The following is a 13,703-nucleotide window of genomic DNA, read 5'->3' as shown; positions in this document are numbered from 1 at the left end:
CACAATATTGTTATATTTATTTGTAAAACTGATGTAATAAAACATTACAATATAATCTATAAAACTAATAAAAACAGATTAAATATTTTAGACGAATTTTGGACTGCTTTAGATGGGTTTAAAATCTAATATCAGCAAAACATGAATACAAAAATATGGTGGGGGCGTATGGGATGCAATGAATAACAGAAAAATGACTTACTAGAAAATAAAATGGTGATAAGCTGTAAATGTTGACAAAAAACAAAGTTCTCATCACAACAGAGCATGGAGTTGTGGGGGGTGTACTTAGTGACACCCTCTGTGTGTGTGTGTATGTGTGTGTGTGGACCCAGAGAGGTCCAAGGTTTGCATACGTCACTGGTTGGGGTAAGCTTTGTTTTGTCCCCTCCTCTCGCACAAGTTGAAGCATCCAGCCAGGGGACAAGACGCTCTCCTCCCTGCCTTTCTCCTGCATGGTGGATTTCCTCCTTGATGCCTCTTTCTTGGATGATATGGGGGATCATTCCAAAAGTAAGGCCTACATTTTATTATATTATTTGTGCCCTGAATTTGATGGTGTCTGATTTTTATTTTGTATTTTTTGTCTTTGCTAAATAACCTGAAAACTCACCTGTAATAAAGAATCTGCAAAAAATGTGCCTGGCTAAAGTGCGTCATGTAACACTTTATTTTGGCACTGTTTAACCACATAATTAATTAGAATAATTCCACAGCCTTCATGCCACATTTCCTCCATTGAAAGAGAGCACAGTGCTTGGTATTAATGAATATATCACCTTTCATGCAGAGAAATCAGGAATTGCAATGTGCGTGGGCTGTGGAAGTCAGATACACGACCAGTACATCATGAGGGTGTCCCCGGACCTGGAGTGGCATGCAGCCTGCCTCAAGTGTGCAGAGTGCAGCCAGTACCTCGACGAGACCTGCACTTGCTTCGTCCGGGACGGAAAGACTTACTGTAAAAGAGATTACACAAGGTAGGACGTGACGTCATTTATGCATCTTCTTAAGTGATGACATTCTCATAAATAATACATATCTTTGGCAAAACTTTGCCTGTTTTTATGGCATCGGAAGTCTGCCTAAAAAGCGTAAAACTAATGCAGATGTTGGCTGTTCTCGCTCCTTTTTAAGGTTATTTGGTATAAAATGTGCAAAATGCAACACGGGCTTCTGTAGCAGCGATCTGGTGATGAGAGCCAAGGAAAGTGTGTATCACATGGAGTGTTTCCGGTGCTCCGTGTGCAGCCGACACCTTCTGCCCGGTGATGAGTTCACGGTGCGGGAAGACGAGCTGTTGTGTCGGGCCGATCATGCCTTGTTGCTGGACAGGAGCTCCGCAGGGAGTCCACTCAGTCCCGGGAGCCTCCACCCCAGACCTCTGCACATCTCAGGTACACATTGTTATTATTATTAATAATATCCAAATTAACGATGTGTCTATTTTAATGCTTATTTAATTGTTGATGGGAAATTACATAATATATTTTGGTGTATATAATTTTCACTGATAGTGAAAATAACGTGCGTTTGCTTGCTTATAACAGCTCATATAAATAAAACTGAACTTCATTGGGGTGAGGGATCTATTTTATATGAATAGATAAATATATCATATTTGGGATACCATGTCATTTCATTGTTTGGTCCCTCAGACCCCGTCTCAGTTCGGCATCCACCACATCACCGGAACCACATCCACAAGCAAACAGAGAAGACCACCCGAGTCCGGACGGTTCTCAATGAGAAGCAGCTCCACACCTTACGGACGTGCTACAACGCCAACCCGAGGCCCGACGCTCTGATGAAGGAGCAGCTGGTGGAGATGACTGGCCTCAGCCCCAGGGTGATCCGGGTCTGGTTCCAGAACAAACGCTGTAAAGACAAGAAGAAGTCCATTCTGATGAAGCAGCTGCAGCAGCAGCAGCACAACGACAAGACTGTGAGTTGAAAATAAGTTTTAAGTTTATTTACAAATGGACAATTTTCAATTGAACAACATGGTGGCTTCATTTTGCTTTTGTTTCAACGAAATGTGGACTGGAAAATATTGAACAAAATATGAATTCATACACTCTAACAGCGATTATCGTCATGTAATTAATTATCCTCGCATATAAACGACATAATATTAAAAAAAGTATTATAATAATGTACACTATATCTTGATAATGCATGTTTTTTTACGTTCTATATAGAACCTCCAGGGCCTCACAGGGACACCTTTAGTTGCCGGTAGTCCCATCCGGCATGATACCACCGTGCAGGGCAACCCGGTGGAGGTGCAAACTTACCAACCACCCTGGAAGACCCTGAGCGACTTTGCCCTGCAGAGTGACCTAGACCAGCCTGTCTTCCAACAATTGGTAAGCATCAATATTAGAAAATAATGCAAAACATAGTCTAAGGAGATCCAAAAAATGCTTGAAAAATATATACTTTTTCCTCAAAATAATATTACTCAGTTTTGAATTACACTGTCACATAATTATTCATTTATTATTTTGGTTATAGTTGACTATACTGAGAGTTGTTTTAATGTTATGTACAGCCAAAATATTAGCAACCCCTCTGTGTATGAGTACACCACTACAACCACAATAATAAACATACTGCAATTACAAATATAAATGCTTCTAATATTTTGAATTGCAGTGCAATTCTAGTAGCATATAGGAAAATAAGAGATATAATATAACTATCTGGCAGTGTCAATCAAATGTTGCTTAAACTGGAGGTGATTGATAAGCACAATTATTACACTACAAATGTAATAAAGGTGAACTAATGTAACATTTGCATTTAAAAAAGTTCATTCAGGATTGCAAAAATGATATATATTTTGTGTCCATGATTAAATTCACTGTCCAAATATTTGTGAACCTTACTGTACTGTAACTTGTGTTGATTTGTACTGCTAAAGTACACAAATATTCGAAATCTGGAATTTGAAATTACAATTATTTCATTTTAATGTTAACTTATTTCATCTTCATCAACCCCAACCCTCTTATTTCTACTGTAATAATTATGCACAATCTAATAACATTCAGTTTCACATTTTTTAACATATACATAACATATGCGTCACAACATCATACGAGGAGGTGTTTGTAATATTTCTCATACTTTATTTGGCTATAATTGACAAAATATTAGAAACATTTCTATTTCTAATAATATTCTGACTGTGCCCTAGCTGCATGAGAGAAAATATAGGCAATGTATGTAGATATGTACTCATTTATTTTACCATTATCCACCACCACGTTTGAGTTTGAGGTAAATTCAACTGAGGTTAAACAAGGGGTTTCATGGTATTTACTATTAAGGAATTACTCACATATTATGCTAATAAAATGCAGTTTTAGTCCCTCGTTGGTATAATTTTAAATATAACACATAATGTGATGATTTGAATTGGTTTCTTGAAGAGAAATGATTAAAAATGGTGGTTATACCTTTACATTGCCATCTATTTGGTTGATTCACTTCAGAAATGTTAATATATGTATCACCTTTGATATTATTTATGTGGGAAAAAAATTCCTGTATGTTCCCTTTAGATGTCTTTTTCGGAATCGGGATCTTTGGGGAACTCTTCCGCCAGTGACGTCACTTCTCTATCGTCGCAATTACCGGACACACCAAACAGCATGGTTCCCAGTCCAGTGGACACGTGATGAGGTCACGTGGCGCCAAATAATAATACTCAAGACACAATCAACAACACACGACGATGATGATGATGGATTTACACTACGGAGGAAGAATACTGAGCGATTCCTACTTTTTTTTTTTTTTTTGCTCTGAAGTGGACATTGTGGGGATTCGAATATGAGGACGTTAAACCATCTTCAAATGGAAGAAGATGGTCCACTGCGTGGATGTGCATGACGTTACTATCGACTCTTTTAAATGTAAGCAGACACACGACCCTGGAAAATAACTTATTACTGCTATTATATTATTTATTATAAGGACACACACGACAACCTTACCAATAAAATGACGGCTATAGAATCCATTCATAAATGCATGGAAATTGGTCCTTTTATCAAATAAAGATCCACGAAAAGGGAACGTGCATGTCTGAATAGACATTAACAAACATGTTGACTTCAACTTTTGTAAAATTATATATTATGTGTATATTTTTTATACATGTCTACAAGTCTAGACATATATGGAGGGGAGGCAAAAAGCAGTCGCTTATCGGATCTGGCATCAACTGCCAAGGCCGCACAGAGATACGTTTAGGGGTGTATGTGCGCATGTGTGCGAAGGAGCACTCCTTCCCGCCAGCGGGTGCATCCTGCCGTGTCCTGAGTTTATTTTCCTTCCAGTAGGAATGCTGGACAGCAAATAGCCGCTGGACAAAGAGGGAGCAAGCGGGTCAAGCCGGACCTGACACACGACACCTCAACAATTTGTTGGGGAGGATCCACTTTTTTATCAGTGGAGGAAATGGACACTCATTGAAGGACCTAAGTCTGTTAAGCTCACCTTAACAGCGTTGCCTGCAATGCAACTAAAAGTAGCTATACATTTTCATTATAAAGCTGGAACTTGAGAGATGTCAAAATTAAAGTACTTTTAAATGAAGAACCGATGAAGACATCCATACACAGCTGCACTGTATTTAAATAGAACACAGTGGTATTTAAATTAAAATGACATCCAAAACAAATAACATGAAATAAACCAAATGACAAATATACAATGGTACAAAAAAGTGACAATAAAAGCTGGCAAGAACAAAAACGTTTATTATGTACAGTACATTTATATCAATAGAAAATGTACTACCAAATATTTTAGTGTGTATGTTAACTGTAAATCGTAATATGATCAACTATACATGTTTTGCCGTCTTGAGAAAGAATGATAAATATGGCAGCTACAAAAACACACGCATGACCAATACAAATTACGTAATAAATTAACGTTTCCAGAACAGAAACAACCGTCTTGTTGCGCTCTAATATACAAACTTAGTCATTTGTGCAAATTGCTCATAGACTGCTTTCCTGGCAGGTGCACCAACTTGGAATAAGCCTTTAACATTATAACATTTTTGAATGGAATAAGAGTTTAATACAGCAAATAATGTCAGGCCAGTTTTATTAATGTGCCATCACTCGTCCTGCTTCTTGAGGAAAAACTGCAGAGCAGAGTCCCACTGGTCTCTAGGGAAGCGGTTGGGCAACTCGCAGTAATCCAGCTGCTGGAGTGCTGCAAGGGAATTGGGAGATACAGTATAATACACTTCATGTGTGTGTGCATGCAGGAGACACATATAGCTTCACCTGACTAAACCTGAGTGTACTACAATTAAAAATACAAGCCAAAGTATGTCAAATACCTACAAATGTGAAAATAGTAAATAAGTAAAAATAAATATAATCAAATACAAATCGGCTATAAATAGAAAATATAATCAAAAGCAATTAAAAAATTAGACTTACTGCTTTGCTTTGCTTTAGTGTCAGAATCTTTCTCACTTCCAGCGCAATCCTGTAAATTAAAGCAAAAAAACAGAAGTTAATAAATAACATATTGTGCATAAACCAAGTTCCATAAAGACACGTTAGGAGGAGTTTTGTACGGAAGAAGCCAATCAAAGAGAATATTGTGATCCAGCCTCTCTCAGATCCAACATCTGTCATCTCATAAATGTCCCAGCAGTGTTATCGCTGTAAAATAAGGGGTCAGATTTTCACTTCCTTCACTGTGTAGATGTAACAGTCTGCTGTCCCAATACTTTTGGTGTATTCCCAGCACCAGGGATTCCCTCTTGAAGAAGGAATGCTCCTGGGGGTTAGCTCAACAATGAGGGCAGCCAGTGGGGGCAAGACGACATGCATTATGACTTTGTTTGAAAGAAATGACAATAGCTTGTCTCCCTGTCAATGGAGGCTAATCGCTATGCAAACAGTGCTGCTTGGCCGAGTTGTTGTCAGAGGAAGATAAAGGAGACTAGATGTTTACTCGGAGTTGAACCAGTGGCAGCCAAGGAAGCCATTCGTCTTTGTTAAAAAAAAAGAAAAAAGAAGCAAACCTGCCAGTTACACATTGACCAGAGCTCATGTGAAGTGTTGTAAATCATGCAGGATGCAGACCCTCTCATTTATTTGGTTTATGGTGTTTGGATTGGTGTTCAAGGTTATGAGTTGTTTTCTACCTGGATGAAGGTGGCCAGCAGCACGCAACTCATCTCTTGCTGCACGATGACCTTGTTGGGAGCGTTGTTGTAGCACGCTGAGATGAGCGAGGGAAAGAGCACGCGGATGAGGCGTGGGTGGCTGAAATACTGGAATGGCAACTGACACAGTTTCTGCAGCACACTGGGCTGACGTCCAGACTGCACTATCACCTGGAACACACACGTACACATGGGAGGGCACCCCGGTCAGCACTGCTGCAACTTGTAAATCACCAATCTGCCACTAAAACAACATGCAAACAGTCATTAGGGGGCGATGTGAAGGTGGGCTTCAGTCTCCCACTTGCACAATTACAGGTTATGAAACACAAAAATGACAAGGTTTGCTCTTCCTTTGCAAGAACTACTGAGAGCACGAGAAGGGGAAATGTCCTCACACTTCACCTTTGTACACAGGTTGACCCCACAGAGCAAGCTTTGGAGAGGGAGGGGGCTCGATAGAGGAACTTGAAGAAATGAGCAGATGATTCGATGATCCCCTCCGCTGACATGCTGCTTTTCCATCACAACCTGTCAATCACCCCACCTTGTCCAGTGGTATTAAAACCACATCTACCGTGTAAAAACTACATTAACCATGCTTAGCGTGCAGCTTTAGGAAGTAGTGACGTGGACGAGTGAAGTGGAAGCTAATTATTACTATTATTAAGCTAATTACTATTACATTTTCAAGTGTAATGCAGAGATCTCTGACACATCTTAAGTAGGTTTGATTATACGTGTAGAATTACTAATGCTTCTGTTTGGACTCAGTCCGCCAACCATCCACTAACAACAGCTTTAGAGCAAGCTAAACGGCTCGGGACAGTGACGAAGAGCGACGATGAGAGAGACTGACAAAGTGTGTGATGAAAAGAATTATGAGGCTGTTCAATTGTGATGGTGGAGTTGAATTGTGATGGTGGAGAAGACCACTTTAGTTCCCAGGAACTCGCCATATTACAGGCACTCTTCTGTTTATTTCACAAAAGTAAAAAATTCTGTGTAGCATCTTTCTGTGTACTAAATATTCCATGTTATCAAGTGGAAGACTTGGACGTAGGCCTGTCACGATAATGGATATATTGATGAATCAAATGATTACAAAAACAGGTAATTATGAGCCCTCAATGATAAATTGACATAAGTGTATGCGCGTCCGCTCCATCTTTCTGTGGTACACAGGCTGGATGACAAGAGGGTTCACTCTTGTCGTGTCTGCATGTGTCTTGCACGTGTCTGTGTGCATTGGCTCAATATGAAATGAACACAAGAGAGAGTGAACATCCTTTCCACTGTTAAGCCTCTTTGTGGAGGCAGGGGCTACACGGAGTGCTAGCAGTTCGCAAGCAGACACAAATATGAATGAAGGTACAAAGGTGAAAGTTAAGCCAAAGGCCACAGTTCCAGTGTAGTAATCTGCATTACATGTTTGTAGTGTCTTGTCTGGTTTTCTGCCTATTGCGTTGCTGTGTGTAGTTGTTTTGACACCACGACTCGGAATGGTGTGTGAGCTTGTGACGCCTGGCGATTCTAATATAGTACGCCTCACACTACACTACACTTGAGTACAGTAGGGTAAATCCAAGCCGGAGGAACAAAATGCTGTGTCACTTTACAATAGGGGCCAATGAAAAGCAAAGGGGGTCACAGTGCTATAAATTCCCTCAGATTCTAAAAATACACTCAACTACTCTTTTTCTTTGATAGTACACTCCCAGTATGAGTTGAGGCATAAACAAAGCGATAATTCATCACTTTTATCAGCTCTAGGTGAAGCTTCTCAGGGCCTGTCCTGTGCGGATGCATTCAAAGAGACACAGAACAGCCTCTCTGTTATCGCCGCTTGTTTACAGAAGCCCCCCCCACACACCAAGACGGTGCAATAAGTTTAGATGTCACGATCAGGTATTCATGACCAACAAGACAGCTGATACTTCATTTTATAAGACAGTTGTAGTAGTAAACCTGGGAGGAGTCTTGTTTATGTAAAAATCAGCTGTTCCACCAGGCAGTACTGTATGGAACAGTAAACACTGAATCACAGCCACGCTGTCATTTTTCAGTTTGTCCTTTTTTTATTAGCAGAAAAGTATCGTTTGAGAGAAGATACCGTATGTTTGTGTGGGTCTAGCGCCACCTTTTGGGTATCATACTGCCATGGAAAGGTGTCAAAAAGTGGTGCGATTAAATTTATTTATTTATTTTTGGGGGAACCTTCAGGATTTTTGAAAAAGGAAATGCATGTTATTCAATGGAAACAGGGCAGGAAAGTGCACCATGAGCACACATGGAAACGACAAGAAGCCAAACAAGTTCTGGAGCAATAAGTGGTTTTTCACGCAGGAATGTGCGACTCACTGCTTAAATTCATCCACTAATGGAAATTAAAAAAAAAACTTAAGGTGTTTTCAGAAGTGGCACTGCTTATTTTCAATGTGTAGCTTTGGTCTATTTGTGATACTTTTCACTCACTCCTAAATTGCATATTGGAATTCCGGCCAAAGACAAACTGGCAGCAACATTAGAGGCAGTGCAACAGCAAAAGTGCAAGACTGACGCTCGATAGTCAATGTCCTTAAAGGGGACCTATTATTGTAATTTTTCGACCCATTGTATTGAGTTGTGGTCTCCTATAGCGCAGCTACATACAATAACCCACAAAGAAAACTTTTTAGATTTTGCAGCATCTGCATATATTACAGCTGTATTTCCTTTGTTTTGTACATACTGCCCATGGCCTGCCCACTCCGCTGTGATTGGTCACACGGCCAAAGTGCTTCCTAATTATGAACCATATAAGGAGTCTGCCCCTCTGTGACATCACGAAGGGGCAGTTTTACCACGCCCTTTGAAACCGAGCATTTTGACCGAGCTCACTTCCAAATGTGCAAACTTCATTATCTGAAACTTTGGCATCATTTAACACAAGAATACAGCAGTCTAACTAAATGTATAGGTCAGAAAAGTGGAAAAGCATAATTGGCCTTGAGCTTAAGTTTTATGATGGTGACAGTTTGATTTTGGAACACAATTATGTTGATTTTCAGGAACATTCCACTGTCTTATAAATAGCACTGGTCCAGTATAATAATGTAATCATAGTCCAGTATAATAATGTAATAACATAAAGAGTTGATAAAGAATGACCTAAAACAATACACTGAGATAAGAACAGGTTAAAAGCCGAGGTAAAAAAAAAAGTCAACTAAATTTCAACACCTCCATCCCCTGAATTGGATTCCACTTAAAATCTAAACTGTGGTGATATACTCTCCTATTGAGTCCAAGAGTGAAGCCTCCTGACATCATAAAAAACAGAACTTAGCCATCTGGCCCGCACGGAACGCTGAGCATGGAAAAACAAAACGTCTTAGCTCTTCTGTTTTTTCTTAAGCTCTGAGACCTGGCGTTTTCAAACAGTGCTGCATTTTATGACGCTTCTATGACATAACTTCCTCGCTGTCCACAATGACAACAAAGTGTGTTAAAGTTAATGGTCTGGAACACAAATAAACTCCTGACAGGGGGAAACATAGTATGGAAGTATGGAAGCAAAAACTGTCTAAAGTTGTATTATGTAGTAGCTGTACCTAATGTTGAGGCCAGTGAGGGTATATCTTAAAAAACAGTGCTTTTAGTTCCTCACTGCAATCTAATTAGCAATGTAAGCTGTCATAAAAAAAGGAAGAGACAATAATCATTCACTAATGTGTCTGGACAGCCTAACAGCTTCACAGGAACCAGGGCCGTGTGTGTAAGGTATAGTGTAATACTGATAAGACAACAAACAAAGCCAAGTTGGCCAAATAACTGTTTACAACTGTTTAACCAGACACGTGCCGGCTGCTATGTAAACTGCCTTTGGACAAGTGAATTCCACCAACACAGACGTAGACACTTCAACTTGACTTGAGGGTAACTGTCAGCCGTCTAATAAAATCCCATAGATGCATGTATTTATTCAATAAAGTGAATAACTCTTATTTATCACAAGAAGCTGATGCTGTCCTCCCATCTCAGATCTCCCTACTGATAATCCCACTGTGGAATGTCTGACGATAGTGTTAAATGCATATGTAACCTCCGCTTTCAAAAGGTTGGCAAGGATTAAAATGTCCTAAGGTTCACTTCAACTCGAGTTGGACCGGCATTCACTCTTGAAGCCGGGTGTAAATCACAGACAGAGCTAACAATCAGGTGCTCTCCTGCCAGTCAGCGGAGAGAGTGTCTGTCTGCTTTTGGCTGCCTCTGTTTACTCTGCTGGGTGATACAGAGTGTAACATTCCCTGCCGTTGGCTCCCTACGGTCTGCACGAGCTGCACTTACCCCCGCGAGCAGCAAGGGTTTGCTTGTCTAGGCAGTAATGGGCCGCTGAAGGGAGTGTTTCAACATCAGGTTAGCAGGAATTACAGACCTAAAGCTCATGCTGGGGCCTGGAGGGCAGAGGAAACGCCCTCTGAGAGAATGGGAAGACGAGGGCTGACCCCTGCAGATAAGCTTCAGCTGGGGAGATGTGCGGGATGTTGCCCATGAGACACTTGCTAGGATTTACAAAACCCTCTTGGAAGCATACGCAGGCCGGGCGATACAGCCAGTGTAGAGGTAAACAATGTCATCTTATTCATAAATCCTAGAAATGCTACTTACATTAACCCTTTGTGTTGACGTGACGTGTGTGGTCATTTTCCACATGCACAAGAAACAGTGTTTTCTTAAGATTCATATCCAAAACAAGCAGGTGGGTTAACATGTCAACAGCTCCCAATTACAGTTCCGCCAGTTCAAAGATTCAACAGATCCTCACAGTGGATGATTCACAAATGAATCACTGCATTAAAAGACGGGGTGATTACAAGTGCATTTGTCTGTATAGGACAAGAGGAAGTAGTGTTGCATGTCAGGTACCTAATAAGTTGTTTTTGCCCTGCTTTACTGTGCAAAGACCTGCACAGACCCACCTTACAATAAAACATATGGCTACATGGCTCAGTGGCCCCCACCAGCAAGGCAAAGCACACAAGTGTACATATGTTGCTCCTGCATTGGCTTTTTGTGTGACAAAGTGAATTATTTATGCCCCTTGAGCAGGGTTTGGGTTTGGGGAGGGGATGCATCAGGACGTATGCTTTAAAGTTGTGCTTTTTATGAGCAGCTTTATGAGCACACATAAAAAAAAGCTGGTGTGCTGACAGTCGATCAGTATTGACGGCGACCACATCGGCCTCGGGTCGGGTTGCTTTTTTGCTCTGCCAGTGCTTACATTAGCTGGAGAAAAGCTCAAGCTGCTCTGAATATTGGACGTCATGCACACTCAATATTTGTGTTCCCACGACTGGACCAAAGTTATGGAAAATCTAAAAATTACAATATGATTTATGAAAAATTCTAATGACTTTTATGTCTCATAACTTTCCTACAGAGAGCATGCAAGTTATCTTTTAACAATTTTGCTCCAAAGTAGCAACACAATTTTTTTGTGCCCAATATTGTCATGCATGGCTCAGTGTTAATGCAGACCATTCATCTGTCTCTTAACCTAATCATCACCTCTCATTCAATTATCCAATATGAAATGCAAATCGTCTCCCTGATGCTGATTCAGTACATCACAATAATTGAAATGGATAGGGTCACATTAAAACCTAAGTGTTTTACAGTGGCAGCGGATCGCTTTAATTCCAAGTGAAAAATCTGGCTAATTAGAATCAGTAATCAGCCAATAAATTGCTAAGAGGTCAGAGGTTATAGGCTGCTGTCTGTTCAAGTGGGGTTTAACATCATCAGAGAGCAGCCAACTGTAGCTGATCAGGGCCCCAGTAGAAGGGCCATGCATGACAGCCAATTATGCAGCAAGGTCTGCTTGTGCACATCACTTCAGTAGTGTCCAATAAGTGGATATAAGGCTGTATGCTGCGGATGGACAATGAGTTTACTTTGAGGGACAGAGACCACATGCAGGAAGGCACAAAGGGTTTAATCTTTAAACAGGTGCAGGTCATGTAATCAAATGTGTCCTGACCTGGTCTTCAAGATCAGGTTTGGTAGCAAATCGGATAATACCGGCTTCCGCCATGAGAACGAGCTGATACGGTTGCCATATCACGTTTGTAAGAAGGGCTACACACAAACTTGCTAGGTGCGGTAAACTCAAAGCCGCTTGCCACTCAACTCTCGCCAGCCACATGAAAAAGAAAACGCAACACCAACATGCAGACATGTCTGCGGCATACCGTGGTGAAGTTAGTTTCACTTTGGATGTTTGATAATCGGATCTGTAGGTACAACGGCAGTTCCTCCTCACTGTGCCCAGACTGCTGTGTCATGTTGCGAGGAATGTCGTTTTGTCCTGTCTCATACATTTAAGAGCCTCTCTCCGCATTGTTCTCCAAATCAACTCGTCTCCCCACGCAATTGACAAAATATTTTTGCCGAGAAGCTAGGGTTCGGGTTATATTACCTATATAGGGTTCGGGTTCTATCCCTGTGATGGATGGGTGGTAGAGAGAGAGTTGGAGGGCCATGTGCCTGGTGACTCTTTCCGTTGAGGACATTGAACACATCTATAGTACTAGGGTTTGGCGATAATTTTTATATAACAGTATACTAGTATAGATTCTTCCAATGATAAGAAAATTTCCTATATAGGTATAAATGATAATTATAAGCAGGCCGAGTTGATTACTTTATTGGTACATAAGATGAAAGAAATGGTATCATCGTGAGGAGAAGTAATGTTCTCCATCCCATGCCTTCAGTGCTTTACACCCCCCCACTGACAGGCAGGGGTGGGGGATGGCACGCACCTGACATGGCTGGCCGGCCTGCACCCCCCCTCCCCCTTCAAGTCTTCGGTTTCTTGTTTTGTTAAGTGTGCTTATTTGTTTCTATGTTGCAGAGTTTTTTTTCCAGTCCCACACTGTACTCCCTCATACGAGCATAGTTTGGAGGCCCCCCCTCTCCTCTCTTCTTGTTCTCTCCTCTACTCCTTTGATTATCCAGTCATCCTGTCCTGACCTCCCTGGCATATTGAATGGTATGTCGTATGTACAGAGGGGTGATTGCACAATTTTGCTTGTACCTCTGTATAAATGGCAAGCAAAGGCCAATCACTTTTGTCTCTCTCTCTAAAATGTGTAAACCGTAAATGGACATGTTGTTGGAGCAGGTCATTGTATATCTATACATACAGTATATGCATCCGTGTTACAGGATAGCTAGAAGCAAACGCAACAATTTTCATTTTACCTGGTTGTCCGGGTGATTGATGGTGAAGTATCCAACACAGATGATGACTTCATGGAGCAGTTCTTCAGCCGAATGCTGGGTGCAATACCACAGCAGTGAGCTGACGATGTGCCGGAAAGCGAGCGACAAACCCTCAGCTCCTAGAACAGTCTGAGAAATTGCATGCAGCGTCAGTGTGTGGCGCAGTAAATTAACACTAATTGCCTGGGTCTGAGATTACAAAGCCCTCTATGTAATAACAATGCAA

General features: G+C 41.0%; 2 protein-coding genes across 5 annotated transcripts in view; one reads left to right on the top strand and one right to left on the bottom strand.

Moving 5' to 3' along the window:
- Positions 1-400: 400 nt before the first annotated feature.
- On the top strand, positions 401-4,012 carry isl2a (ISL LIM homeobox 2a). Its single transcript, XM_058075858.1, has 6 exons — positions 401-513; positions 791-980; positions 1,138-1,397; positions 1,659-1,945; positions 2,202-2,369; positions 3,570-4,012. The coding sequence occupies exons 1-6, from the start codon at positions 456-458 to the stop codon at positions 3,684-3,686; spliced, it is 1,080 nt and encodes a 359-aa protein (XP_057931841.1). The 5' UTR covers positions 401-455; the 3' UTR covers positions 3,687-4,012.
- A 725-nt stretch (positions 4,013-4,737) lies between these two features.
- Positions 4,738-13,703, bottom strand: part of scaper (S-phase cyclin A-associated protein in the ER) — a 50,296-nt gene continuing 41,330 nt past the window's right edge. For 2 of the 4 annotated variants that reach the window (XM_058074777.1, XM_058074775.1), the window contains exons 27-30: positions 13,457-13,606; positions 6,188-6,379; positions 5,472-5,520; positions 4,738-5,238 (exon numbers count right to left, since the gene is read on the bottom strand). In XM_058074777.1, the coding sequence (XP_057930760.1) occupies positions 5,141-5,238; positions 5,472-5,520; positions 6,188-6,379; positions 13,457-13,606 (489 nt within the window). In that variant the 3' untranslated portion in view covers positions 4,738-5,140. The remainder of the gene's footprint in view (positions 5,239-5,471; positions 5,521-6,187; positions 6,380-13,456; positions 13,607-13,703) is intronic. The other 2 variants (XM_058074776.1, XM_058074778.1) reach the window with 1 other exon arrangement.

This window comes from Doryrhamphus excisus, chromosome 6 (genome assembly GCF_030265055.1).
Source record: "Doryrhamphus excisus isolate RoL2022-K1 chromosome 6, RoL_Dexc_1.0, whole genome shotgun sequence".
NCBI classification, from domain to species: Eukaryota; Metazoa; Chordata; class Actinopteri; order Syngnathiformes; family Syngnathidae; genus Doryrhamphus; species Doryrhamphus excisus.
This window is presented reverse-complemented; position numbering and strand designations above follow the sequence as displayed.